Raw genomic sequence first — 25739 nt, forward strand, 5'->3', positions numbered from 1 at the left:
GATCCTTTTATTATCGCCGCACGCTGCTCGTGAGTGAGTTCTGCCTTGTCTTCGTCCGACATGGTGAAGACCGCGGATCTGGCTTGTTCATCGATGTCAGCCATCTCGTCTTCTTGTGGCGAAGTATCAACGGGCTCGGCTTTGCTAGCATCGGCTCCGGGGGCTGCGAGGGGTACGGGAGTTGCCTCTTTATAGATGCCGCTGTCGAGCTCTTCCTCAATGTCATCCTGCTCAAGAGGATTGTGCGGCTCCTGTTTCACTATAGTAGTATCGGCGGATGAGGAACCCTCGGCGATCTGAAGGTTACCAGGTTGTAGAGGGGCACGTCCCGTGCTGGTAAAATCACTGAACCTCTAAAAAAGGTGGTTAGTACCTTGATATCTGACGCAACGGTAGACTGAACTGTCCGCCAAACCTGCAATCCCCTCTCCCAATCGGATTGATTGCAAGACGCCAAGATCTGCACTACAAGTTGCGCAACAAGTGCTGCAGGCAATTTTGTTACATCAATAGCCTTCCATGCATCCGGGGGAAGTGACGCTGCAGGTGTCTGGAGTCCAGCAGAGGTTGTATCCACTGGAGGAGTGTCAGTTCGCGGGCGCTTCGTGTCGGTTACAGGCGGGACTTCTGAGGGCGCCGGTCGTTTCAAATCACGTCGCCTGCTTTGCAACTCGTGCGGTTTTGCTCCCAACTTCATCAGTGCCTCAGTCAAGACGGGCATGAAAGGCGCGGCGGCATTCATCCTGTGATTACCACATCTTGAGCGGGCGGACGGGACACGCCTAACGAAGTCCAACGGAATGTACCTTAATGCCGCCAGTAAAACGATTTTGATGGTCCTTTCGACGCTTCTGCGCTGGGTTGGCGTCAATGGCGACGGGGTCACCGCCCACTGTATAAGCGTTGTCAGGACGGCAGGGGTATACTGCGGTCTGATCTTCATCAGGCCCCCCAAGCAGTTAATGTTCGCGGTGAGTGGCCCTGCAGAACTATGGAAGTGAATACGATCAGAACGCCGGTCGGTAGCACGCGCGAGTCCAAGCTCTAAGGGTTGAGTCCGACAACGTACACCCCCGGGATATTGAGGAACGCTTGCAGTCGAGCAAACACCCCTACTGCCTCTGTGCTCATCTCAGCAGCATTGATGAACGGATGATTCGGAGGAACGAGGTCTAGAGACACACCATCAACACCTATTGCGGCCTGAAGGGAGAAATCCAAGTAAGCCGCGGTCGAAACGGAAGACGGGTTCAATGAGAATTACCACGCTGTCGTCTTTCAAAGATTGTACAGCTGTTAGCCTGTGTAGGAAGCGTACGACGCTCTCTCTGACTCCATCGTTGAAATGCACTAGCAGGCCGAACGCTTTGCCTTTCAGCGTCGCTAAATTTTGCCATATGGTTGGATCTGCGGGCAGCCGACATCTAAAGCGTGGGCAAACCGTTCAATGACAACCCCCTTTGCTATAAATGCGCAATGGAAGGACTCACAGCCATTTGAAAACGATAGGATATATGGATGTGAGACTCCGGATAACTCTTTTGATCACCTCTGCGTTACCATCGTTCAGCAAGAAGACCAGGGCCTCAACACTGCGCGCAGAGACTGGAATCCATCAACAGGGGAGCAAATGAAATGAATATGATTATTTAGACACGACCAAAGGTCGTTCTGTCATCCTCTCAGTGTAGACTTTAACAAGGGCCTCCACCCGGACTCCAATAATTGCAAGTGCCAACTGCCGAACCCGCATACCTAGCAGTTTGGACTCATCTGGGATAGTCATTCTGCAAATCGTGTCTTCCACCAGTCTTGCTAGTCCAGATCTCAGTTGCGGAGATGGATCCACTGCCAGCCCCAATGCGTGCGGATAGAACGTTGGTAAGAGGAGGGGTTCCCTTTTCATCAGTTCGTGAAACTGATGGAGGATTACGGGCCGCTGTGCCGGATCTGCGGCCGTCCGAGCTGCGTTCAGCAGCATGAGAGCTGTTTGTTCTGCCATGGCCAAGATCCTAGGGAAGAGCGCTAGCTATCGACTTGGCTAAACGGTTGAGGACGAAGTGGCACGCAAAGCAGACTTGAGGATGGACGACCAAGACGACCACCAGACGACTGGTTCACCCCACAAGTCCTGAAGGCTCGAGCAGCGATAAGTCCGGCGTGCGATACCTGCGGAAAGACGTCCTCGAGAGGGCGACAGTCCTGGTCGGGTTCTCGCCTAGATTGCTCAGTGGTGTGGAATAAAGCGAAAAAGGTCGAAGAATGGAGCGTGGGAAAGTGAAATGGGATTCGAATGGGCAGCCTAAGGTCAGTCGCGCAGACTTCGTCTCTTCGTTCGCCGTTTCAATTTCCCTTTGACATTGCCCGTTGCCAATACGTACTATTCCAGCCCACCTCAAGCAGGCCCTTGCTCTAGAACACTCTCCACCGACAGCCCCAAACCTCGCCGCGATACAATATGGTAGGTATTGGGGCGAACGGTTCAATCTTGGTTGGGATGTGATAAGTGGTCAATTGCAGCTAACAAAAGGACTCTGCAGTCCGCCCTGTTCAACTTCCCTTCCTTGCTGTTCGTGATACTACTCATCATATGCACGTGCACGTATATACGGGGACAATTCCCGTCAATACTGGATCGGAATAAGACGGGTGTGCTAGGATTATTCTGGAAGGCGGCGAGGATCGGTATGTAATTTTCATGTGGGGAGCATCGATCTATTCAGTGCCACTCTGACCGCCATATCTTGCAGGGGAACGATTGAGCCCATATGTTTCGCTGTGTTGCGTATTGATGGCCATCAGATTGATCATCTTTTCGTGAAGGGTTGATAGTTTTGGAGTCCTTTTTGGAGTGGCACTTACAGAGTGACGCCGATCAAAAGCCGGTCGATTGTCAGCATCCACTCAAGCCGGGAGGGCCCCGCCCTCCACCGCTGCCACATGTGTTGTATATACATTGATATTATGGGATGCAATAAAAAGGGAGAAGGGGCGTAAATACAACTTCCTAGACTGCGAAATGGGATGATCTCGCTTCACCACCATGCACCACTTCTATCTGCTGGCATCTAATCCCTGCTGCTTCTAGCCCAGTCAACTTGAAGAATCAAGTTGTCATATCCGAACCCGTTCAACTTCTCGATAGCCTTCTCTGCGTCCTCCTTGTGGTAGAAGCTAATGAAAGCGAGACCCTTGCAAAGATTCGTCTCACGGTCCCTCGACACGAACTGTACAGAAAAGATGGGAGTCAGTCATGCTACTTCTATCTGGCAAACCAAACCAACTCGCATGGCTTACCACTCTGGAGGTGTGTCCAAATCGGTTGACAAGGTCCTTCACGTCTTGGTCCTGCGCATCTTCCGACAAGTTCGTAATGCGGACGGTCGGGAATTCGTCTCGCCTTTCTGCACCCCGCATCGATTCTCCAGGGCCACGATTCCGCAAGCTTGGTGGGACATACTTGCCCCCGGCCTTGTCATCCCCGGCCACGTCCGCCACTAAAGTTGGTCTGGTTAGTCCGGGAGATTTCCGAACTCCAGCTTGAATACAATACTCAAATCGTACCAGAATCGGTCGATTCCACAGGCGCAAGGTCTCCCAAAGGCTGATGTGTGTCCTTGAATGGACACTTGCTGGTCCAGTGATCACCCTGGCAAATACGACAAGTGATCTTAGACTTTCCGGCGTTTGCCAAAATCTTCTTCAGCGCGTCGGCCTCGTCTTCCACGGGTGCGGCATCGTGATCCTTGATGGTCGAAGACAGCTTCAGGAACACCTTCTCAGCGTGACTTGTGCTGTTCGCGTCAGGACCTGCTGGCACTCCCGCAACTTCGCCAAACTTCTTCCAGTTTTTCTGATACAGCGAAAAAGGACCATCAGAACTCGAGCCGGAACGCCCTTCTCCTCGCGCCGTCCGTACCTTTCGCTCAGCAACAGCGTGGTTCACTTGAGACTTGATCAGGCGCAATTTCGTCTTTCGGGTGATCTTAACCTTCTTCCCATCCTCGTTGATTTTGTATTCGATTGTGACTCGTGTTCCATCGGCCTCTTCTCGGGTCTCCGGAGCGGGCAAGGCATCGGCGTCAACTTCGTTATCTTCGTCGACGTCGGCCCAGTTGAGCTTAGCTGCTGGTTCACTAAACGAGGAAAACCCGTTCCAATTCAGAATGACTGCTCTCCGCAACTGGCAACCAGCACTCGGCTGGGGTACTTACGGTACGGGAGACATTGTGACGGTCGGATGCAGGTGATCTTCCAGCGTCTGGTTCTGAATTTCAAACGCTTTCGGTTTCGCCGACCGTTGGACGTTGCGCAAAGCCTTCCGCCGAGTTTTTTGCTCTTGTATCACGTGCCAAAATCATAACGCGCATTTAATTGTTTTGACTCGATGCGGTCAAAGCGTCAGTCGTTTCGTTTTCCCATGGCTCATGCGCAAAAAGCTTCGGCATTATCCCTATTGGGAGCCGCCGGAGGCGGGAGACCCTATGGCAGCAAAGTATGTCAGGTTGGCAAGCGCTACACTGCGCTATACACTGACCCTCCCCTATGCCCTCCACTGACCCTCCCTACACAGTCCAACCACAGTGATTCGCAAAAAGCTAAGCTACGTGAATGTGGGAATCAATATGCGCTTCTCGGGAGATTGATGAAATGCACGCATTTTTTCACCCATAGTCTAATCATCGGATCTCACCAGAGATGGTGGGCGGCGTGAAGTAATGGGAGTCTTCTTCAGAAAGCGGTTCCATCATGGTTGTGGCTTCATCACCGTGCCGCTAGACCATGCAACATATTGGATGCTGATGCCTTGAATGTTATTGACGACGCGTCCATACCATGCGCTTACCTCATGACAGCATCCCAACAGTCAGTCAATGTCAATTCCCTGTCAAAACCTGACATCTGCCAAACCTCGCAGCCGCACGCAGCCGCGCTACCCCACACCTGCTACTGCCTTCATTTCTCCACGCAGCCGCACGTAGCCACACCTCCCAACACTCGGTGCTTACAAACCCTTCTCCATACTTCCCCACGTACCCGCCCACAGCCTCAGCGTAGCCACCCCATCCCCAGTCTTCTGTTTCTATGCTTCCCCACCCTTGGCGCTTCTCTTGGCTTCCCTCTCATTCCGTACCCTTCTGCTTCCCCACGCTTCCCCAGCCTTCCCAGAAAAACATAAATAGCCGCCTCCCCTGAGCTCCCCACTTCCTGATCCCCCAGCAGATCAACACCAGTTCTTCCTAGTCTTGTTCTAGTTCTTGTTTCGGTCTGAATACCATTACCTGTCAACAACCTGCACCACAAGTCGCCTCTATTTCCATCGGCTCCGCCCATTCATAACATCGAATGCAGGCTGTAAGAGTTGTCACCTTTGTTCTCCACATCATTCTCACCGGCGCTTTGGTTCTCCATGCCGCTGTCATAAGTCTCTGCCTCAGCTCTGCGCTTGCCTCAGTTCAGCTCAGCGATGCACCCCCCGGCGAACAGCAGAAGTGGTGCACCGGCCACTGATTGTGCAATCCTCCTATCCACACTCCCGCCGGGTCCCTGGTCTCCTCCTCCCCCACCTCCTCCTCCCCCGTTCAAAGCAGCTGCACCGACGTAGGCATCTCCAGCTCGGTTGCACTCCAACTCGGTTGCATGGTTTTCTGGCCATGGTGAAAACCACAAGGCCACCACAGTAGCCAACCACAAGGGCACCCCAATGCACGCTGCCTCAAGCAACCGTGGTGGGTACAGATCTAAGCGTGTCCCTTTGCGTGCCTGCTAGAGATGATGTCTGTTGTAGACCACTCTAGCAGAACAAGCTGATTCCAACACCATGATTGTGTCAAGGTCAGTTGCTCGCTCCAGCACAGCCAAGATCAGTACAGTCTTGCAGGGTTGTTTGATTGCTGGGATAGCTGTGTGTCAAAAGAAACCACATCAATTCTGTGGCAATGAAGCTGACAACGGTGAGGGATTGTGGTTATTACCTGCTGGTGATTTGGTGGTGACGATGCTCGCAAATTGTGTTGGGAAGGAAGCGTCAAGCCGGGGCCTGCCTTGTCGGTGAAATGGTAGAAGAGTCACAGATGCGGCGCGCCGTCGCGGCGAGCCGCTGGTCATATGAGCCCTGCCTTTTCCCCCGGTCGGCACACCGGACCACTGCCGGATTCGCCCTAAGACTCTGTCTGCTTTGCAGCCATAGAATAGAGGACTCGGTTGTGCGGCAAAAAAAAATGGCAGATATTGACTGGGATACTTGGCTGGCCAGCAAGCTGGAGAGTGAACTGAAGATTACCGACGAGGTAGGCTGTCGTGACTGACAATGCTTCCCACCTCGGCCAATGTGCTAACAATAACAACGTGGTCGCATATTCCGCTGTCTAGACGTTTGCTGAATATATAACCCAACTCTGCACTGAGGTTTGTAGCTTTCGCCGCTTTTGCCTTTTGCGGCGCCACGTGCCCCACACCTTTCCTTCTGGGCGAACTAGTGCAACTTCTCACTGGTGGCATGTAACGGGGTAGAACAGGATACGATAGAGGAAGAGGAAAAACGCGAAGTGATAGTGGAGTTCCTCGGTGAGGCAACGTCCGACGAAGCGAACGTGGAGCCAGTCGTCGACGAGCTGTTGAAGCGAAATGCGGAGTTTCGGGAAAAGGCGGCCAAGCGAGAAGAGGAGGAAAGACTGAAGGCATTAGAAGCCGCGAAGCGTACGTTGCCACCTGCAGAAACCGGATGGATCCTATGGCTGCGTTTCCTATAATTCCTTTGTAGAGAAGGAACTGGAGGCATTGCAATCGAATCGTTCATCCAAAGACCCCCAGCACGACGATCAATCAAAGACGAAAAAGGCCATGTCAAGTTCCGAAAGACTGGCCCGAGAACGGTTACTAGCGCAGGTAAATAGAACATTGAAGTAGCTAGATGAGTGCTGACAAGCTGAATAGTTTCGATGGCAGTACGCATATGAGACGGACGATATTGTCGAAACAGCTGATGGGGCGGCGGAGTCCGTGTCTACACGGAAAAAGGGCGGTGAGAGAGACTGTGAGTATGCGAGGCCACTAACCAGGACCATCTCATTGCGCCAGTGGTGGGCTGATCTCCATTTCCGGTAGTGTTAGCTAAAAACGATAATGCGGAACGGATACGGCAGGAAGAACAGGCGAAGAGGTGCGTCTTAGGGTACCGCGCCTTACCTTCCCAGGTCAACTTACCTTGCACTTCGGTCTTACAGAGCCAAAGCGCAGGCCGATCATCAGAAGAAAGTGCAGCGAGACAAAGAGTTGCTGGAAAAACAGAGGCTCGACAAGGAGAACCAGAAGAAGAAGACCGTGAAGAGCGAAAAGCGTAGAATGTAAAGTAGATGGAGAATCTGGGCTTTTTGTGGAGCCGGACCTCTATGGTTGAGGTCGATCAGATCGGGGACCCCGGAAGCAAAGATATTCACATAGCGAAAGACTGACTAGCGCTGCCGCTGTACCCTGCGTAGGAAGAACTATAGGAAGAGTACTGGGAAGCCTGGCTGTCGGCTTGTCGGTGGATGCTGGCATTGTGTTCATGCTGTCGTGTGTGCAGCGAATATGGGGATGGATATATATCTGCAGGAGACACCAGGTATGCATCCCCATATGCATCTTCTACCTCCTTGCCCAACTTTGCGGAATGCTTCACAGAATCCCCATCCGGACATGGTGCGCAAGGGTGCACATCCAGTAGGCCAGCCAGATATCCGGGTACGACGGGTTCGCCAAGCCTCCGTGTGCAACCCAAAAGTCACCGGCCAGGGCTGCTTTGACTTGCTGCCGTCACCGTCACTTTGAAACCAACCAAGATCTCGCAATTGCAATCCACTTCACAAAGATCATCCGAATCAAATTGCTCAGTCCACTCAAACAACGTTGGGGATACCTCCTACAGCACTCCCAACGAGTCCTGAAGCCCACATCTATATCCCCTGCCTACCACATTCTGGTGGAGAATGGAGACGTAGACCACTGGGGAAGTACAGCAATCCATAGATAACCGCAACCGTCGCAGTCCAACGAACCAATCGTTTCCTCCGGGCGCCTGACTTCGAGTTTGGCCATTTCCACGACATTCCTACGCCGTACCGCGCGCTCTTATCGATTTTCATAAGTATCCACGGCGACGAACGGACATCGATCCATCCATCCCTTCCCAACAACAATCCATCCATCCGGCAACGAATTCCAGAGCATCCTCGTCTCGGCAACCTCGTTTCGGCAACCTCGTATCCGACAACGGCGTCCGTAGCGCAATCGTTTCGGCTATCCTCCCAGCCCGCATATTCTTCAATCGCCATCCTTCGGCTGGAGATACTCTAAGAAGGGGAACGCACTCTCGCGCGCGCCTTGGAGCCCTATGCTACACTGTGATACGTCACTTTTCTTCTACCGCACTATACTTCGTAGGCCCGCCGTTGCGAAGGGCAGCAATTGCGAAGGGCAGAGAGCATTCTGAGCCCCGCATCCTGCCAGGGAGCATTCTGAGCACGTCGAAAGCACAACCTCGAAGCAAACAGCAGTAGGGTAGTGAAGTCAGCGGCAGCAACATCTTGTCCCAGTTTGGAAATGGCGTTGGAAGATGAAGCGGACCTTGCCGCGGAGATCGCAGCCCAGGAGGCAGCGCGCGCAGCGCAGGCAAAGAGAATGAAGGAGCTGAGAGCCCAGGCCGCAAAACCCAAGCGAGCCGCTGCCACGTCGTCGTCGTCTACGCCAACAGCCGAGTCCACTCACCGCCGGCAGCCTGCGACCGCAGCCCGCGAGCATTCCGAGCTCGCTACAAAGAGGAGAAAGGCGGTGGAGCTGGATGAGGAGGTGGAGAGTCGTCGTGGGAGCAGGAGGGGCAGTCGAGCGCAATCACCGGTGGAGGCGGGCATATCGTTGTCGGACGATGAAGGGGTGGTGGAGGTGGTGGAACGCGCGAAGCCGGAGGGGAAGCACCCTGTTGCCGGGGTGGACGACGCGGAAGACGAGGACTATAAGCCTCCTGCTGGAAGGAAGAGGAGGTGCGAAGGCCGCGTTCTACCCCGCGTTCGGTCGCCAGGAAATGTCCGCCTTTACGACGTCGGCTCCCTCGCTCACAACGACAGCACTCCCGACGCCAGAAGAGTTCTTCAACTCTACCAGCACCGAGAAAGGCACGAAAGAAGAACTAAGTACAGTCAAGTACAATAATGCAGGTTACCCACGTCGTCGACGGTCGGCCCCCGGAGCAAACAGCCACGGGCGAGATGCCGACATTGCCTCCGACATTTTGACAACCCCAGCACTCGACAACCACACCAGCACACAATGGGGAGAGTACTGATTTCCCAGAAGAGATCAGCCATACTTGCCTGGGGTTGTCAAAATGTCGAAGAATGTCGGCCTCTTGGCAATCTTGGCGACGGCGTTGGCTGTTTGCTCTGGGGGCCGACCGTCGCCTCACGTGGGTGACCTGCTTTATTGTACTTGACTGTATATATATTGCAGAGTTTCTTCGCGCAAACAACAAGGTATCCTTGCATTCTCTTGCGCGCGTTTTTCCGATCGTCCCTTCTCATGTATTTTTTGTAGGAGACTTGGATCGACAAATCCCAAAATCTTTTCATAATATCTGGTTATTGTGACTAACTCAAATTCACCCTAGTGACCAACGTCCTATTCGAACCTTAGGTTTGATTTCTATAGTTAAGTTATGATGTGGTGATAATTGACTGCGTACCTAGACGTGCGAAAAGCTGGATCCGACGTCACGAGTGGCTCTACCCGTCCTGACGGCAACCAGTGTTCCATCGATCCGGGGAGCAGAGTGCCATGGACGTGTTTCGACGCGCATCGCCGCAGGTTTTACGACATCTACCCAGATTTGGTGGACAAACTCTCCAACCTTCACAACGAAATCACCCTGCCAAGCCGCAAGGATTCGGGAGCGACCATGCCGGGAGGTCGTCCGGCTCACCGGAGGCGCAAGAGGCAGAGAAAACGAGCGAAGGGGAAGAAACGGAAGAAGAAACGGCACTGGCGAAAGAACCGCGAACGTCACATATCCAGGCTATACGACCGGATGAAGACCATTGTGAGCGCACGGGGCCAAGCGCACGGGGCGTTTGCCAACCATCCCGTCCGATGTTATGACATGGTCGTCCTCCCCGAATTCATGACGGCAGGGATGGTCCGGAAGCCACGAAAGCAGCTCAAACTCCCGCCCTTGCGAGAACGAGAGGCGTTGAACGCACCCCCCAAGGAGGGCAGGTTCACGCTCCACAAGACCACTCGCAAGGCGATGCGATGGATATCGCACCACGCCTTTCGCCAGAGGATGTTCGCCAAGGCCTTGGCCGATCCTCGCGAGACGAAGGATGTCCTGTGCACGACGGAGGAGTACACCACCAAACAATGTCCTTTCTGCGACCTTGTTCACCACAAAATTGGATCGAACAAGGTGTTCAAGTGCGGGAACGAAGCGTGCGGCTTCGAGGGTAGGAGGGACAACGTTGGGTGTTTCAATGTCGGACTTCGAGCGATCGTCAAAAACGAAATAGTGATGGTATGAGACTCTCTGAGAGTATGCCCTTACCTTCAAGGGCGAGGAGGACCTAGTCTAGAAATAGTTCGCTATGTATAGCTATGGACACTCCTCAGTTAGAAGGTGAAAGGACACCTACGTCGCCTCAATCGCTCCCGGTTTCGGACAGCCGGAATGAAAGTTTTACAAAATCATTCCAAGAATAGGTAAATAGCTACAGGCTGAAAAGCTCGCACACACCCAACGCCAAAAGAGGTCAGACCGTCAATTGCTTCGCTCCCGCCCTCATGTTCTTGCTACGGTCTGCTAACCCACCCCCACGGTGTCTTCCCCTTCGGTGCTTCAGTTCGCAGAGAGATTGTTTCTTGGTTCAGATCTCCATCTGCCGCAAGTCTTCATCCTGCAATCATTCCTCCAAGGCGGCATCTTCGACCTCCGGAGCATCAGCCTCAGAATCCGAGCTCCCCTGTGGTTTCCGACTGTCCACACTTTCCTGTAGGCCCCGGACGACAGAAGGTTCAGATTCGTCTCGTGCACCGCCAGATCTCTCGTGAAGCTGTTGCTGTGGCCGCTCATGCAGGCCTTTAGGTTCATGGTCATGGAGGCGGTGCTGCAGCTCGAAGATGGTTTCTTGCATTGCCTCGTTTTCCCGGTCAAGCTCCAAAGACAGCTGGTCGGATTCTATGCGGACGTTACCGATCAGTTGTCGTTTGCGATGCGCGCTGACGGACAGACCCTTGCCTCTCAATCTTCTCTCCAACTTCTCAACAACGGCCTTCTCCATGGCGAGCGCTGTCTGCAGTTGCTCGACTCTTCCTTGGTACAGCTGCTTGCCTAGCTCTTCGTTCTCGGTCTGAAGAGCTTTGAGCTTCGATACGAGCTTTTTGCCGGTGATGCTGTGAGCCATATATGCGAGAGCGGAAGCTGCCGATAAGCATCCAGTTTCACATCACTATCGTGCGAACGGAGACTTCGCCTCGTTACCTATACGGCGTGAAGCTCACGCCCAATATCTCTCGCTGCAGATGTTCGATCTTTTTGTTTTTCTCCTCAACTTCTTTCTTCATTGCACCGTACAGTAGAGCCCATGTTGGATCCAGCAGCTTCGTGGGCGAACTTTCCAGGTCGCGATCTGATTGCTGACGTCTGAGGGCTTGCAATTCGGCCTACGGATTGAAATCATTATGGTTTATCCGAAGCGGCTCTGCACTTCACTCAGAGGGTACCGTTAAAGCGCCGATATCTTGGTCCTTCTTCGCCAACTTGAGAATCATGGAGCTCTCCGGTTGGGATCTTTTCTCCAGTTCTGACTGGAATTTTGCCAGCCGCTGCCGCAACAGCTTATTCTCTGCCTGCAGCTCATCGAGAGATGCGCCACTGCTGGGTCCGGATGCAGTTCGGAGCTTAGTAGTGGTAGTGGATGCTGTTGGGGTCACTGCTGGGGCTCCTGGCGTCTGTGGTTGATTTCTCGGGGAGGCAGCAGGTGTTGGTCCCACTCCGCTGGAGATGATAGTAGTGTTGGCAAGAGGCGGATTTGATGCAGTAAAGTCCCTGGATGAGGGTGTGGATGGCGTTTGTTCTACATAAGAGGCAAAGGAGGGCTCGAATGGTGATGCCATAAATGAATCCGAAGGTGATATACAGATCTTTAAACAGATGAGAGTGAGAGGACATCCGGCAGCGAGTTCTCCATCTGATTTTTCTACCTTCTTGTTGCCGTTCTGATGATGATGATGATCGGAAGTTCCAATCTTTTGCGAGGTAGGGACAACACCAGCATAGCTGCCGGAATTTAGGGATATGCTATTGCTCAGGTCGTCCGGGAACGGCCGTTTCTGAGAGGTACGCTGTTCTGCTTGGAAAAGAGATTGCGCTGTTAGGCGATCGGGCATTTTGCTTTACTTCGCAAATCCTCAGTTCAATGACAACACCATCTCAAAAGTTAGGTCTCGTCTTACTGACCAACTGCCTCTGCGAGGTCTGGCATCTTCTTTTGCTTCAGTAAATGGGCTTAGCACTACCCATTTATCCCTGGTAACCGAAAAAGTTGTAGGAAGTCCCCAGCAGAGTTTTCCAGAAACGATGCTTTACCAGGAATTCTTGAAAACGGTACTGTTATGGAAACTGCGTGGTGCGTGAGTTAAATGTTACCTCCACTGGAAAACGCCAAGAGAGTAGAAAGAGGGAGACGACCCGGTGAATAAACGCTAGGAAACAGTACCAAGGCTTGGAGTACCCTTGACGGGTCGGGTCACCCGGTGGCCGTTCCGTCCCCCCGCGCCGCACCCACAATTTGCAGCGGAATGACTCTCCGCTTGGGGGTGACGTGTGCACAGGCCCAATTGACAGGAATTCGACACCGCGTAGTCACGTGCTCAGCGGGATCCTCCAGGAGCAGCCATTTACTTCGAAGCCACATTCCATTTTCCCACGCTTTCCTCCAGACTTGACCAGGTTCCCACGAAAAAAAAAGGTCTCGAATACCCTCCACCATCGCTGCCCGCTCCATCCAGTTAGTTCGCGCTGAGCATCCATAGGCGAAGACTAGTCCTCTTGTCCGAGGCCACAGATAGCACCCAGCAGGCGATGGTCGGATTCCCACGGAAGGCGCTCAGTCTAGGAAAAGGATGGCGCGCGCGAAAGCAAGTTCGACAGTCTGAGAAGTACGACGGTTCCCCGGTACTTCCGCTGCTTCATGTCCCTCTGCTGCCGCTGCGGCCGTCGATATTCGACTCCATTTTCTACGACGAGCTTAGCAGACCGGTCACGCCGCCAATGCCGGGACCCATCACCTTCTTGACAGTTTTATGCGCTTCGACCGATCAGAAACAGATGATTCTCACACAGGACGAGGAAGGAAGCGAAAACGACGATTTGGGATTCCCACCGCCAAAAGCAGACGCCTTACTGCCCTTGATGACCGTTAGATCGTCCGCCGACACGTTGCGGATGTATAGATCTCACGGAGCAACCAGCTTCGACGTCGCCCCCAGTCGAGTCGTGCGTTTTGGCGACCTTGGTAAGGCATCCTTTGCTTCCTCAAACGGCGTTCTCCCGTCCACTTACTCAATTAGCAGATGCCTCTATGCGGTGTACGATGATCTCCAAAGCGATGAGCAAAAATAGACGAAAGTACGAGAGGATACTAGGAATGGTGGAGGAGGAAGACGGACGCTGCGTAGACGCGGAGGAGTGCCTTAGGCGTTGGCCCTTGTCGACTGTCCAGCGGTATTCCCTCGACACGGCGTACCAGAGTAGCGATGACAGCTTCTAGACTAGCGAGATATGCGGGATGGCATTCTCACTCCCAAGATGGAATGGAGCTCGTGGTAGATCGGTAGAACCTATCGCCCCTTGCCCAGTTCGCGCAGGACATCCCATCAGACTACAGTAGACAATAACATTAAGTCAATAGTTTGGTATTGTGAATAGAAACGCGCACGATCTTGAATGATGATATTCATAATGCCTGTACGGGGATGTTCAGGAATGGAGCCGACGTTCATGTGCAAGCTTTGTAAAGGAGCCCGCACCCCTTCAGCGATACAATGTAAGAGCTATCTCCGTCACGTTTGCAGTTGCTGGAGGAAAAAGGCCATTCCGCGTCCAGTGGGAGTTTCAACACATTCGACAGTACTGTTTGTAAGAGAAACCGACAAGCGGCCAAACGTCCCCAAGAAACAAAATGATGATTAAATACACTATCTTAATGTGTGACTCGTGGAGATATGGCTGGTAAAATATACAGAGGGGTGTGGTTGCAGGGTTTGGCTTTGGGCTATGTGATTGTGACTAGTCAGGAATGGGTTCCTCTAAGCTTCAGGATGATGCTTTTTACAATTGGCGGAGCGGAGAGTTGTGCGCGGGTTAGACAACCTCGTGAGTCGTTGCCTTCTTTCATTCGATGACGTTCTTCTTCCATCCGGAGTTCGCTTCCGGGTCTCGGACGATCTGGAGTACAGTAATCAGGGGCGAAGCTCCGAATCTCACAGTGACGAAAGCCTGGAATGCGCAATATACAGGCCGCCCTTACCTCAGATGTGGGCCAGTAGTGCAGACACAACTTGACGCTCAAGACACATGGAACAAGATCGAAGCTGATGCATTTGACACGGACGTATTCACCATCCTTCAGACCGCGCACGGCGTCGACGAAGTCATCGAGCGTGGTAACGCTCTGCCCGTTGACGGCGACAATCCAGTGCGTGGTGGTAATGCCATACATGTATGCAGGACTTCCTTTGGATCGGCTTGAAACGTAGATCTTAGAAGGTAGACTTCGCGACTGCTGCAGACAAGCACGGTGGGGTTCGTGGAGAACCGCGCCTGCCCAGAAGACAACCCGCTTGACACCTTCGTTGTCGAATTCGGTTGTGGGAACCCTAATGCTCATCTCCGTCTTGTTCCGCAAAATGACCATATCAACTTCCTCGGGCCACTCTTCGGACAGCTCCAACTCTTGGACGCGTGTAACCACTTTGCCCGAAACGCTGAGAATGACGTCCAGATCTTTGAGAACACGAGACGTGGCGCTCTCATTTTCCGTACGACGAATGAGGAACAGCTGACGCCTCTCCTTGTTCGCTTCCTGGACTCGGTGGACCCATTCGTCACTCAAACCCATATGCCGTGCTTGCGACATTTGCACAGGCGTCACTTCGATGGCCAGTCCACGAAGACGGGGAACACCACCGGCCTGTAGCTTTCGAAGGATGGGGATGACAGAGTTGATGTCGAAGCCGAGATGATACTCCTGGTCATGTCCCGACGTTGTATGCTCGCCAAGGAAGCTCAACCAGATTCCCTGCACCTTTCCTTTCGAGTCCGCCAAAACTCCAGCAGAACATTGCTGAGCCAAGGGTGTGTCCAACGTTATGGCATCGAAGTTGATGGCTCTGAAACGCGGGGTGCCGGAATAAGGAATCGTCACAGCTGTTATGTCCGTGACTGTCGTCTCAACGCCGACGGGCCTCTGATTGTGATTCAGTGCGATGAGAGTGACGCGATGCCCTTGGCCAAGCTTGACGTCACTGACAGGGGCACTCTTAACAGGTGTTGCGCCAAGAAGGCTGGGATCGTACTGAATGATGGCGAAATTGTTGATGGGGTGGAGGAAAATGGCTTTTCCGGGAATGATGATGGAGTCCGCAAATGTGAGCATAATGTCCCCCAAAGTGTATGGGACGACGCTACGACCAACAACAACAAGTCCTTTCTCGGCATCTAGCACAAGACCAGCCCCCATTTTCTACACGAATGAAGGACAGTTAAGAGCCGACCTTACAAGAGCCAGTGCAGAGCGCACAACTTACCCTGGACTTCGGGAACCCCTCAATACGACACGGAATGTAGATGCTGACCTTTACCTGCAAGAATATAAGAAGGATCAGGGAGTTTGTCTATACGCTCGGTTTGATGCTGCAGAACTTACCAATGAATGGAACAGAGTTGCGGATACTCCGAGGCTCTGGTCGAGAGTGGCAAACGTAGCGGTAATGGGTTTCCAGACTTTGGGAGCTGGCCCCTCCGGCAGTTTAGTGTAATCCCAGAAACCGGTTTTATCATTTCTGACTGCAAGTCTGAAGCCGCTCCAGTGTCTCTCAGCGTCAACGATCGCCACACTCTTAGTGTGGACATCCAGAATAGAGTAGTACTCCACAGGAATGCGCTCGCGATCTGGGATGTTTTTGAATGCTTCAATGAAGGCGTCCAAGTTCGGTGTCGGCCTCGTGTCGATTGAACTGATGATCCACCCTTGGTCGGCTCCGTCTAACCGGAACATGCCGGATGGCTCCGCCACATAGACACCCTCCACCGGAACACAAAATTGACGCGCCAGCTGGTACGAGACATCGTTTAGCTTAGCTCCCCCAACTTCGAGATACCGATCTGGGGTGCTGGATGGTGCGGAAATCACGAGTAAGAGGCATTTCGACCACCATAGGCATCCCCGCAATGCTGGCTTACATGGTATGCAGATCCTGCACCGTGATAGTAAACTCCATGTCTACACCGCCACGCTGAATGACAACTGTGATCGCCTTCCCAACACTGTCATCGAGAATGGACTCCAGAGGCACAAACTTGGTAATATGTACGCCGTTTACACTGAGGAGTATATCTCCTTCCTCCAATACTGCCGACGCTGGGCCCTTGGGGACCACCGTTTCCGCCACAAGCATTCCAACCTCCTTCGGGAAGGTTTTGCGCACGAATGCTTCTGTTTCCTGTTTCAATCCTAGCCGCCGAACTTCATCGAATGGTCGGTGCCTGCGCTAAGAGTCAATGGTGTCCAAGGGATCTGGGGACACCGCCTCTACAACTTACATGAATTGCGTTTGGATAGTACCCCTTGGAACTGCTCTCCCTTCCTGGATGAATTTCAAGGCGCGCGCCACCCCTGTATGAAAGATCTCACCAGTTCAGCAAAAAGAGAATACACCAAATCTTCCCTGCTCATACGCCAACATACGATCTAATGGGAAGAAGAAGTCGGTGGCGGCCCGCATATGACCGCCCGCTTGCAAAGCCACTGCTTTGCCCTCAATATTCAGCACAGGCGACCCCGAAGACCCTCCACTAGTGCTAGACGCAGCTTGGAGATAGAAGGTATTGAAGTCGTTGTACGTCATTTCTCCGTATTCTGGCGCATTTCGGTCCAGTCGCGATATCGATCCAGCCAAAATGCTGAGTTTCTCTCCAGCGTCATTTCCAACCACTCGGATGTCCAGACCGACCCGCGCTAAATGCGGAGCTAGTTCGACTTCCCGGACTTGCATGTACCGAATTTTCCTTGGGTCAAATTTGAGGATTCCGAAATCATGCACTGGGTCCCTGTACACTGGAAACACGTCCACCTCCTCATGATCATGGAACACAGCTTCACCAAAGAAGGGACCTGCACAAGCGACGTGTCTGTTCGTTAAGATCAACCCTCTTGTCGCATCGACCACGAACCCGGAAGCTATATGAGCAGAGAATAAGAGGTCTCAAGTAAGTACCGCGCAACCATTCCTGTATCAGCTGTGAGAGTATATGCTTACCCTCGGAGCTATCTGTCCCGTCAGTGTCAAAAGAAGCGACCTGGGAAAATCGAATACTGACAATGGATAGGATGGATTGCTCGATCGTCTGCTGCCATTGCGGGGCGTGCTGAGGAATGACGTCGATTTCTGATCCATTCGTAGCTGGTAGGGCGCCATTTTCCGGGCGCTTGTTGAAGGAGTTGGCCGGGATGCCGTCTGATCTGCTGCGTTTCCGCTTATGCGGGTACCCACTTTCGGGGAGAGGCGGTGCGAGGTCGGCCATGACCTCGGGGACCAACTCAGAAGGCACCGGAGAGTCTACGTCCATGGCTAGCGGGTTAACGTTGAGGGACTTGGCGTGTTATCGTTTCCTACGTTGGGATCGAATTCGTAGTAGTGCAAGGCAGTCGACGTGAAACTGGGACGAGGATCTGTGAATTTCGAAGTCGCTGCTGTCAAAGCGGAAGGGTCTCGATTAGGCTCATCCCCGTGAGTCACGTGATTGGACCAGCTGCCCTCAAGAGTTTTCTTCCCCTCGTCCCTCTCGAAGACCGAAATCCTCTACCAAAAAGTCCAATCTCACAGGCACCCATAGCACGAGCGGACTCTCAAAGCAGGCACGATGGCTGAACAGGTAGGCACTCTTCTTAGTCTGCCTTGGGTTTGACCGTATTTGCGGAGATAGGTCAGATACGTCGGGCATAGAGGAGCGAGGGAGACGGCGAATTCGACGAAAAGCAGAAAGAGGACAACAAGAGCCGGGAAGTGTGTGGGGAAGCGGGACTTCGTAACGGGTAGAGTAGGCTGGGACTAGTAGAAGGTGTCTCTAGGTATGAGGAGTGGAAAGGCTTGCTACTTTGACCCACTGCGGCGACCCTGTTCGAAATGTCTTGACTGAGGCTTGGGGGTGATATCCTAGAACGAAGGGTCGCAGTGTGGGGATACTAGCAATCTGTCTACATACCTCTAGGGAAAGACTCTCTTCAAGTTGGCAAAACCAAGATCTCAAAGGAATCGCTGAGAAGGGTTACAATAGGCATTGCAACATAGCGCATTGCTGACCCTACTCCGTTCCTTTTTCGACCAACCCACAAACAATAGACGCAAAAGGCCTTCCAGACCCAAGTGGGTATCTTCCAGAACCCCAAGCTTGGCGGTAAGAAGAAGACCACCGTCAAGAGGTGGTACAAGGAAGTCGGTCTCGGCTTCAAGACCCCTCGTGAAGCCATCGAAGGCCACTACATCGACAAGAAGTGCCCCTTCACCTCCGACAAGGTCTCCATCCGTGGTCGTATCTTGTCCGGAGTCGTCATCTCCGTGGGAAAGATGGAGCGCACCATCGTTATTCGTCGTGAATACCTGCACTACATCTCCAAGTACAACCGTTACGAGAAGCGTCACAAGAACTTGGCCGCTCACATGTCGCCCGCCTTCATCGGTGTCGAAGTTGGTGATGTCGTGACCGTTGGCCAGTGCAGGTAAGCTGAACTGTTTTTTGAGTGTGGTTCCCACGTTTCTCTTTCCTTTGCTGATCATGATTTTTGTTCACTTAGGCCGTTGTCCAAGACCGTCCGCTTCAACGTTTTGCGTGTGCAGAAGAAGGTCATCAAGGGTGCCAAGTCTTTCGCCAAGTTCTAAGCTTGCCGTAGGGAATCCTCGAACTGTGACGTCTCTACACAAAATATAACATTGAACACATGATTCCTTTGTCGCTTAAAGCCTGACTGCGAAATGTGGGAGCTCGCTTTGGGCCGCAGACCCCCCGGATGGTAGCTGATGTATGCCAAATGCCCACGGCCATGACGTGGAAAACTACGTATCGCTTGCCAACGCGAAACTCGTGGTTATGTTCATTATATGTGTGTGCACTGTCTATTTTACATACATGTTTTACAGTTGTCCCGTTATGATAACTCCAGAATTATCAAAAAAACATTCGCAGTACCTGCATGTACAAATCCTTCATCAACTCCATCCCACTACACCTTCGCCGCGTACAATAGTATCTACACCAGTCGACACATCTCAATCCTTGGGATCATCGATTCCATTTTCGCCGATGGAGAACATGGCTTCTGCCTCCGGCAGATTGGGCGAATCATAGATTTTGCATATACGGTTCTCGGCCCTTCCTTTCCGCAAATATAGCCTGCGAACAGATGTGTGAGCAGATGGTAGGGAAGACCTCCCGCTTTTGCTTTCGAACAGAACGTACCGAGTTGTTGAGGCATGCGCCATGATGTTCCCGCCTATGGGCTTCTTGGGATCGGTGTTGAACATTGCAGCGCCATCCACTTGAGCCACAACTTGATTTGTGATCACCACGGCAACTCCGAACTAAGATTGCAGAGACACGCATCTGTTGAGAACCGAGGGCCACAGCATCGAATCGTCACATCATCATACACACCTCATCCGCCATTCTCATCAACAACCGCAGGAATTGCGCGAGATGCATTTGTCGCGCTGACAATTCCCCACGTCCGGAAAAGTCCGTCCTGTACAATGCAGTTGCACTGTCGACTATCAAAAGGCTGTAACGCGTCTCGGCCATCATGGCGGCTGCTTGTATCAGCAGTTGCTTCTGATGGTCGGTGTGATGTGCGCGTGCGTATGCGACGTTGTCGAGTACCTCTTCCCCGTTGAGTCCAAATCTGGTCGGGAATGCGTTAGAACACGGAAAGCCACCCTCCAGAGTCAAATCAGCGTGCTGTCCCCTATCCTAGTACCTTTCTGCCACAGACAGCAACCGCTCCGGCCGGAATGTACCCTCCGTGTCAATATATAGGCATTTCCCCTCCCCTCCACCCATAGATGTCGGTAGCTGACATATTACCGCGAGCGTGTGACAGAGTTGCGTTTTCCCTGTTCTAAATTCGCCAAAGATTTCTGTGATGCTGCCTGTTTCGATACCACCTATAGACGATGGCATGACGTTCATATCTGCGGTAGGTGTGAGACGTTGACGCGAACACTTGACCCACCTCCAAGCAATTTGTCCAATTCTTTCGATCCTGTTTGAATCATGATGACCTCATTGCGCCGTTGGTAGAACTCCGTTGCAGTGGTGAAGTGCATTGGTACAAGCTTCGTCGCTACATCAATCCAAAGTGAGCACATGCGCTCAATGTGACCACCTGTTCTAGAACTTCGTACCTTCAGCGAGAATTTTGTCCGCTTTGGCCTCGGAGATGCCTTTGATCAGCAGCAGTGCCTTCTTTGGCGTGAAAGCAATGCTTTCAACCGTGTGGAAGCCGGCCCCGGCTAGTTTCGAAATATCTCCGGACGATATTCCAAATTCCTGGCAGAGGCTCCCAAGTTGATGATGCGCCGTGTTTCCTCTGACAACCTAGTGCAACCATTACCTCGAGCTTATGCACTCTCATAGGCATATTCTGATCTTGTTCCTCCTCCTCCAGGCCCGCCTGCTCCTCCTGATACCCTGGGGTTGCCATTTTGTAGTGGTGTTTTTCCGTTCTCGCCTTAACGAGATGCTTTCCACTTCACGCGCACCGCCTGATAATGCCAAGCCGTGTTTTGCTGGTGATATAGAGGGGTAAGAACCACAATGCTCCTTTGGTGCCAGAACGTATTTTCAACCACCGCTCGAACGATGCCTGAGTTGCACTTTTTCCCACCACGAAGGCCTTATGGCTGATCTCGGCAGGTGGCTGTGAAGGCACTAACCTGGTCGTGCGTTGATGTCCGATATGCTTCATAATTCGGACACGCTTATGTCATCCTCAGCGGAGTTCAATTGCTGTCGACGGCAAGATGAGAAAGGGAATCTCCAACCGGAGCGCAAAAGCTTTTGCGTTCACCCTGGAACTTCAGCATTCCGCTCAACATCGCTTCTAACAGAGACACAACGCAAGCACAATGCGTGGAGAGAGACAGGCAGTTCGAGTGGATCCCCATCCACTCACGCTGACGAGACCGTCATCCGCTCCAGCAAGCCCGCCCAAGCGCATCGTCCACGGCGTACCGAACTCGAAAGAACCAGCTTTACATGAGGCATCGCGAGCAGCAGAGGCCTCACACCACCATCAGCTGTCAACGTCTCCGCGCAGAACCCCGCAATCACGTCCGACGAGCGCAGCACATCGCGGTCTCAGCCCACCCCTCCAAAGCACCATTTCATCAATATTGACGAATGAACTGCCAAAGAAGCTACCCCCCGCGACGCCCGGGACACTACACCGGAGATACAGTCCGGTATATAAGTGTGCTAATCGCCTTCTGGCAAAACGATGGGATGATACAGCAAATCGGCGCCATCGTGAAAAGATTGCGAGTATGAAGCCCGCGATTGACAACAAACCTCCCCAAAAATGTTCACATTTGGACATGAGGTTGAAAAAGATGAGACAGGAGCAAGGTATGCACATGTTATGCAAGGGTTCTGACCTGAGGGAATGAATGAATTGCCAAGTCTCCCGAATAAGTCCTAAAACATCTTAAATGAAACTCTCAATGGTAGAACGAGCGAACCGCATCCAGGAGGAAAATCTCATTCTACTTAACCGCATGGCCCGACAGATGCAAGCACCGCGAGGATTCTCAAACGTGGACTCGAAATTTCAGGTCAAACCTATGGTTCAGAAACCATCTCCAAGCTCATATGCTAAACGACGACAAATCGAGGAGTTACAGGAAGCGAACGAGGTACGTAACTAAGCGGAACAGAGCCTGCATCAAACCTTTCAATTCATTCCCCAGTCCTCGCTTCCTGCGTGGAAATCAATAACCCCTCACGCGCTCAGGTGCTTCACCGCAGACTCGCAAGCAGCCACCCCGTCTACAGCCGCGAAGCTTGGCACGAGGATCGGCGGAGGAACCTTATCTACTTCGCAAACACGACCAAATACCCGGAAACATATGCCCAAGAATTCGAGAAGGAAGGACTTCTCTCGTCGCCTCTGGTTGCTAGGGTGGTACGGTCACAGCCGCCCACGAGAGCACAAACACCGCATATAGAGCGGGATGGGGCATTCAGGCATCCTGAGGAGGAGGAGGAGGATGAAGACAGCGGTGATGACGAGAAGACACCGGGAATTGCATCCGTAGGTGACCGGAAAGGCAATGAAGTCGCGGGACGACATGAGGATATTGATGCTGATGGGGGCAGTCGATCTGGATCGAATGCCGAAGAAGCACCTTTCGGTGACAGTGGCCAAACTCTGCCAGAATGAGGCATCTCGAGTTCTTCTCTTCCGTTATGTAGAAATTCCCTTTCAAAATTGTACTATTCGGGTCGCCTGGATTTGACTTGCACATAATGATTGTGGGTTACTATCTATTTGCAATGTTAAGGCGGAATTCCGCCGGAATGTCTATGTTAAACATAAGCCGTATATCGTTGAACGCGGCAGGGATTACTGCTGTGGTTGATGGGATGTTACACTTGCATTCGAACATGTGTTGGGAATCAAGCCTTCTCCATCAATGGATCATCTTGAAATGGATAAGGAACCTCCACTCCCTCCTGCGTTATCGCCATTACTTTGTACACCGTGCCCATCTGTGATGGACTCACCAGTCGGTCGAAGGCTGTAGCCAGTTCCTTTCTCGTTTTCGCGTCTGCGTTCTGAAGCAACATGTTCATTCGCGGTGCAATACCCATCGCTCTCAGGAACGTTGACTGTGTGATTGGTCCATGTGCGGCAGCTGGTGGGCTAAGGTGAGACACGTTTCCTCGGACAATGACACCTTATGGTTACTCACCAATGCCATGGGTAGACTCTCGCAGGAAAGAGAAGTCCACATCCGCACTCAGATCTGCCTCCCCGGGCTTACTCAGCACATCGGTGAACTTATGATTTCGAATACCCTAGATCTTCGAGTGTGAGAAACACGACCATCAGACGTAGCAAACTGACGAAATACACACTAACCCGTAAACTATCTCCCACTGTGTAGTTGCGGCCGTAGTCGACAAACAACGCGCCACCACCATTCTTCTGTATTCTTCGCGCTATCCGATTTGACACGGCATAAGAATCCGGGGAGACTTCCACCCGGTCATCTTCTTTGAAGTTCTTCTGAAACTTCTCGTATTGCATAATGATCGCGGACGGTTTCGTTGGCCCGTCGGCTAATGTGAAGCAAAAATGATATTGGCTACAAGATCAAGTCAACACGTGTCCTAGGAAGTCCAAGGTCGCTGAGATTGTGAACGTGAGCTCACCTGTCCGGGGACTTGTCCAAACCGACGACAATCTCACGCCATCCATCTTTCGTCAACTATGCGACCAATGTCAGCATCTGTGAGAGACATCGGATACATTACTTGAGCATAGTTACCTTGAACTTGAAGATAGGCATGGCATCGAAGAATTCGTGGGCAACAAACATCGTGCACATTCCTAATGTCATACTCGCATGAGCTGCAATGTCAGTTTGCGCGGATCCGTGAGATGCAGTACCTTCAGGAACTGTCTCCAAACTTTCGTGCCAATGCACCGTTATATCATCATCACGCCGGATTGACGCTGTCGATTTGTCCAAGGTAGCATTTGGGGCAAGCTTTTGCGCTTGTACCTCCTGCAACCCAGGACTCGCGTCAACCATGTGGACCCCATGGATGGCTGATTTCACATCGGGAAAGTGCCCTAATGCCTGTCATGCATCGACGATCAGCTTGCGAAGCCTTCCTTGGACAAAGAGAACATTTTTCATTCACCCCAAGCATATCAGCCATCAGAGTTCCACGGCCCGGACCCATCTCTACAATTTGTATGTCCTTCGGCGACCCCAGTTGCTTCCATAATGTGATGAACCATATGCCGACTAACTGAAGTCAACGCAAATCAGCCTCCTTCCCTTTGTGTCTCTCGTTCAAAGAAATCGAAAACTTTTGTCCAGCTGCTTCTCAGGACGCACCTCCCCAAAAACTTGACTAATCTCCGGAGAAGTCGTAAAATCACCCGCAATGCCAAAAACGTCGCCCTTCATATAGTAACCCCCCAGCGGGTGCGTCAAGGCAGATCTCATGAACTCCGCCACAGATATTGGCCCTTTGAACTTGATCTCCTCGCAAAGATGCTTCATGAGTGGTGTCAATTCTTCTTTCGTCCTCGCGACTTCGGAGCTGAATGTTCGCCGGCTAAATCGTAGCACACTGTTGCGCTGAGGTGGCAGTAGGCACCGCGCTGAGCGAAGGCAACGAACTGATAGGGCTGTCATCGTCCTAGACAGACCTGGCAGGTGGACTGTATTTGTCGAAGCGGCGTTCAAAGTGGAGCCGGTGGGGCGAATTCCGATTTCTGCTGGTCTCAAAACTTACAACGTCGCAAAACGCGCATCGGAGTCGCCGGGGGCAGGAAAAATTCGGAAAGTGGTGACGAGTGGACCATGTATTTACATCCCCAAGAAAACCCACCACCCACAATGACGCTAAACCTCACTCTCCAATTCAGGTGCAGACCTCGCCCCCATACCATCGCTCGCCCTGTTTGTCAAACCTCTGCCACGCCTAACCTCGTTTTGTCACCTTCGCAGCGGAGGCATGGAACTCCTCTTCTCCAATCAAAAAGAGCTCGCCCTCCAAACCACACCCTCCGACCTGCTTGCCCACTACGCCAAATCCAATCCGTCAGAGTCAACTTCAACCTCGGAAGCAGAACTCCGCCATCTCCTCCCTTACATCCGCGACACGCTGCTGACCGAACGGGCCGAGCTGTTCATGCAGGGTGATACCGTGTATGTACCCCGAAAACAAACCTCCGTTATCATGCTTGGGGGGCGACGGTAAAACTCATATACCGGATACTGCTTTTCTTAGACGACCGGGAATCTTGGTGTTGATAAATGATGCGGACTGGGAACTGGAGGGGGAGTTGGATTATGTCTTGAGAGACGGGGATGTGATTGTTTTCATTTCGACGCTGCATGGGGGGTGATGAAGTTCGCTGGGTCGAAAACAGGGACGATGGCTTCGGGGGAAGGGGGAGGAAGGGGAGCAGGTGGTTGGAGCGGCTTCGGGAAAATGAAAATCTGGAGCGGAGGCCCATAGGTTGCCGGAAAGAGCACACGGCGGGCAATATGGGACACAGCGGCTACGAGACATACCGATGGTCAATGGCCAGCCTCTCAGGCGCATCAAGCAATGCCGGAAACGTATGAGCGGTCACCAAAACGTCTGGCGGCGCGATGCCAGCGGGTCGGCATTCCGGATCGTCCTTCGAAGACAT

The 25739-nt window shown here is 52.5% G+C and overlaps 10 protein-coding genes across 10 annotated transcripts; 5 read left to right on the forward strand and 5 right to left on the reverse strand.

Moving 5' to 3' along the window:
* Nucleotides 1–3068: 3068 nt before the first annotated feature.
* Nucleotides 3069–4228, reverse strand: EV422DRAFT_569816 (eIF-3 RNA-binding subunit; the record flags this gene model as incomplete). The annotated part of the gene is made up of 5 exons (XM_053072804.1): nt 3069–3227; nt 3298–3497; nt 3565–3853; nt 3920–4136; nt 4215–4228. 5 exons carry the CDS (start codon nt 4226–4228, stop codon nt 3069–3071), a joined length of 879 nt encoding a protein of 292 aa, XP_052923360.1.
* Nucleotides 4229–6221: 1993 nt separating this feature from the next.
* Nucleotides 6222–7350, forward strand: EV422DRAFT_569817 (uncharacterized protein; the record flags this gene model as incomplete). Its single annotated transcript, XM_053072805.1, has 7 exons — nt 6222–6290; nt 6373–6408; nt 6480–6699; nt 6764–6888; nt 6949–7036; nt 7108–7162; nt 7227–7350. 7 exons carry the CDS (start codon nt 6222–6224, stop codon nt 7348–7350), a joined length of 717 nt encoding a protein of 238 aa, XP_052923361.1.
* Nucleotides 7351–10738: 3388 nt separating this feature from the next.
* On the reverse strand, nt 10739–12802 carry EV422DRAFT_185033 (uncharacterized protein). Its single transcript, XM_053065167.1, has 7 exons — nt 12614–12802; nt 12485–12553; nt 12229–12377; nt 11749–12168; nt 11507–11688; nt 11264–11418; nt 10739–11203 (listed from the first exon to the last, which is right to left on the reverse strand). The coding sequence occupies exons 2-7, from the start codon at nt 12507–12509 to the stop codon at nt 10929–10931; spliced, it is 1206 nt and encodes a 401-aa protein (XP_052923362.1). The 5' UTR covers nt 12510–12553; nt 12614–12802; the 3' UTR covers nt 10739–10928.
* Nucleotides 12803–12934: 132 nt separating this feature from the next.
* EV422DRAFT_538450 (uncharacterized protein) lies at nt 12935–14092 on the forward strand. The gene is made up of 2 exons (XM_053070974.1): nt 12935–13541; nt 13600–14092. The coding sequence occupies exons 1-2, from the start codon at nt 13109–13111 to the stop codon at nt 13794–13796; spliced, it is 630 nt and encodes a 209-aa protein (XP_052923363.1). The 5' UTR covers nt 12935–13108; the 3' UTR covers nt 13797–14092.
* An 83-nt stretch (nt 14093–14175) lies between these two features.
* Nucleotides 14176–17981, reverse strand: EV422DRAFT_538452 (trypsin-like cysteine/serine peptidase domain-containing protein). Its single transcript, XM_053070975.1, has 8 exons — nt 17566–17981; nt 16995–17486; nt 16850–16922; nt 16490–16792; nt 15954–16419; nt 15835–15888; nt 14556–15770; nt 14176–14473 (listed from the first exon to the last, which is right to left on the reverse strand). Exons 1-8 carry the CDS (start codon nt 17873–17875, stop codon nt 14420–14422), a joined length of 2967 nt encoding a protein of 988 aa, XP_052923364.1. The 5' UTR covers nt 17876–17981; the 3' UTR covers nt 14176–14419.
* A 188-nt stretch (nt 17982–18169) lies between these two features.
* EV422DRAFT_569822 (ribosomal protein S17-domain-containing protein) lies at nt 18170–19185 on the forward strand (the record flags this gene model as incomplete). Its single annotated transcript, XM_053072806.1, has 3 exons — nt 18170–18181; nt 18649–19025; nt 19101–19185. 3 exons carry the CDS (start codon nt 18170–18172, stop codon nt 19183–19185), a joined length of 474 nt encoding a protein of 157 aa, XP_052923365.1.
* Nucleotides 19186–19205: 20 nt separating this feature from the next.
* On the reverse strand, nt 19206–21002 carry EV422DRAFT_602489 (putative DNA repair protein RAD51; the record flags this gene model as incomplete). The annotated part of the gene is made up of 7 exons (XM_053073721.1): nt 19206–19696; nt 19763–19884; nt 19958–20201; nt 20277–20463; nt 20532–20642; nt 20704–20848; nt 20913–21002. The coding sequence occupies 7 exons, from the start codon at nt 21000–21002 to the stop codon at nt 19573–19575; spliced, it is 1023 nt and encodes a 340-aa protein (XP_052923366.1). The 3' UTR covers nt 19206–19572.
* Nucleotides 21003–21426: 424 nt separating this feature from the next.
* On the forward strand, nt 21427–22739 carry EV422DRAFT_508262 (uncharacterized protein; the record flags this gene model as incomplete). The annotated part of the gene is made up of 3 exons (XM_053068730.1): nt 21427–21925; nt 22028–22212; nt 22311–22739. The coding sequence occupies 3 exons, from the start codon at nt 21427–21429 to the stop codon at nt 22737–22739; spliced, it is 1113 nt and encodes a 370-aa protein (XP_052923367.1).
* Nucleotides 22740–22975: 236 nt separating this feature from the next.
* On the reverse strand, nt 22976–24597 carry EV422DRAFT_499170 (S-adenosyl-L-methionine-dependent methyltransferase; the record flags this gene model as incomplete). The annotated part of the gene is made up of 8 exons (XM_053068069.1): nt 22976–23214; nt 23272–23377; nt 23442–23667; nt 23735–23790; nt 23851–23912; nt 23973–24134; nt 24181–24340; nt 24430–24597. 8 exons carry the CDS (start codon nt 24595–24597, stop codon nt 22976–22978), a joined length of 1179 nt encoding a protein of 392 aa, XP_052923368.1.
* Nucleotides 24598–24900: 303 nt separating this feature from the next.
* Nucleotides 24901–25448, forward strand: EV422DRAFT_499183 (ubiquitin-related modifier 1; the record flags this gene model as incomplete). The annotated part of the gene is made up of 3 exons (XM_053068070.1): nt 24901–24965; nt 25048–25248; nt 25331–25448. The coding sequence occupies 3 exons, from the start codon at nt 24901–24903 to the stop codon at nt 25446–25448; spliced, it is 384 nt and encodes a 127-aa protein (XP_052923369.1).
* Nucleotides 25449–25739: the final 291 nt, after the last annotated feature.

This window comes from Fimicolochytrium jonesii (genome assembly GCF_025526975.1).
Source record: "Fimicolochytrium jonesii strain JEL569 chromosome Unknown EV422scaffold_22, whole genome shotgun sequence".
NCBI lineage: Eukaryota > Fungi > Chytridiomycota > Chytridiomycetes > Spizellomycetales > Powellomycetaceae > Fimicolochytrium > Fimicolochytrium jonesii.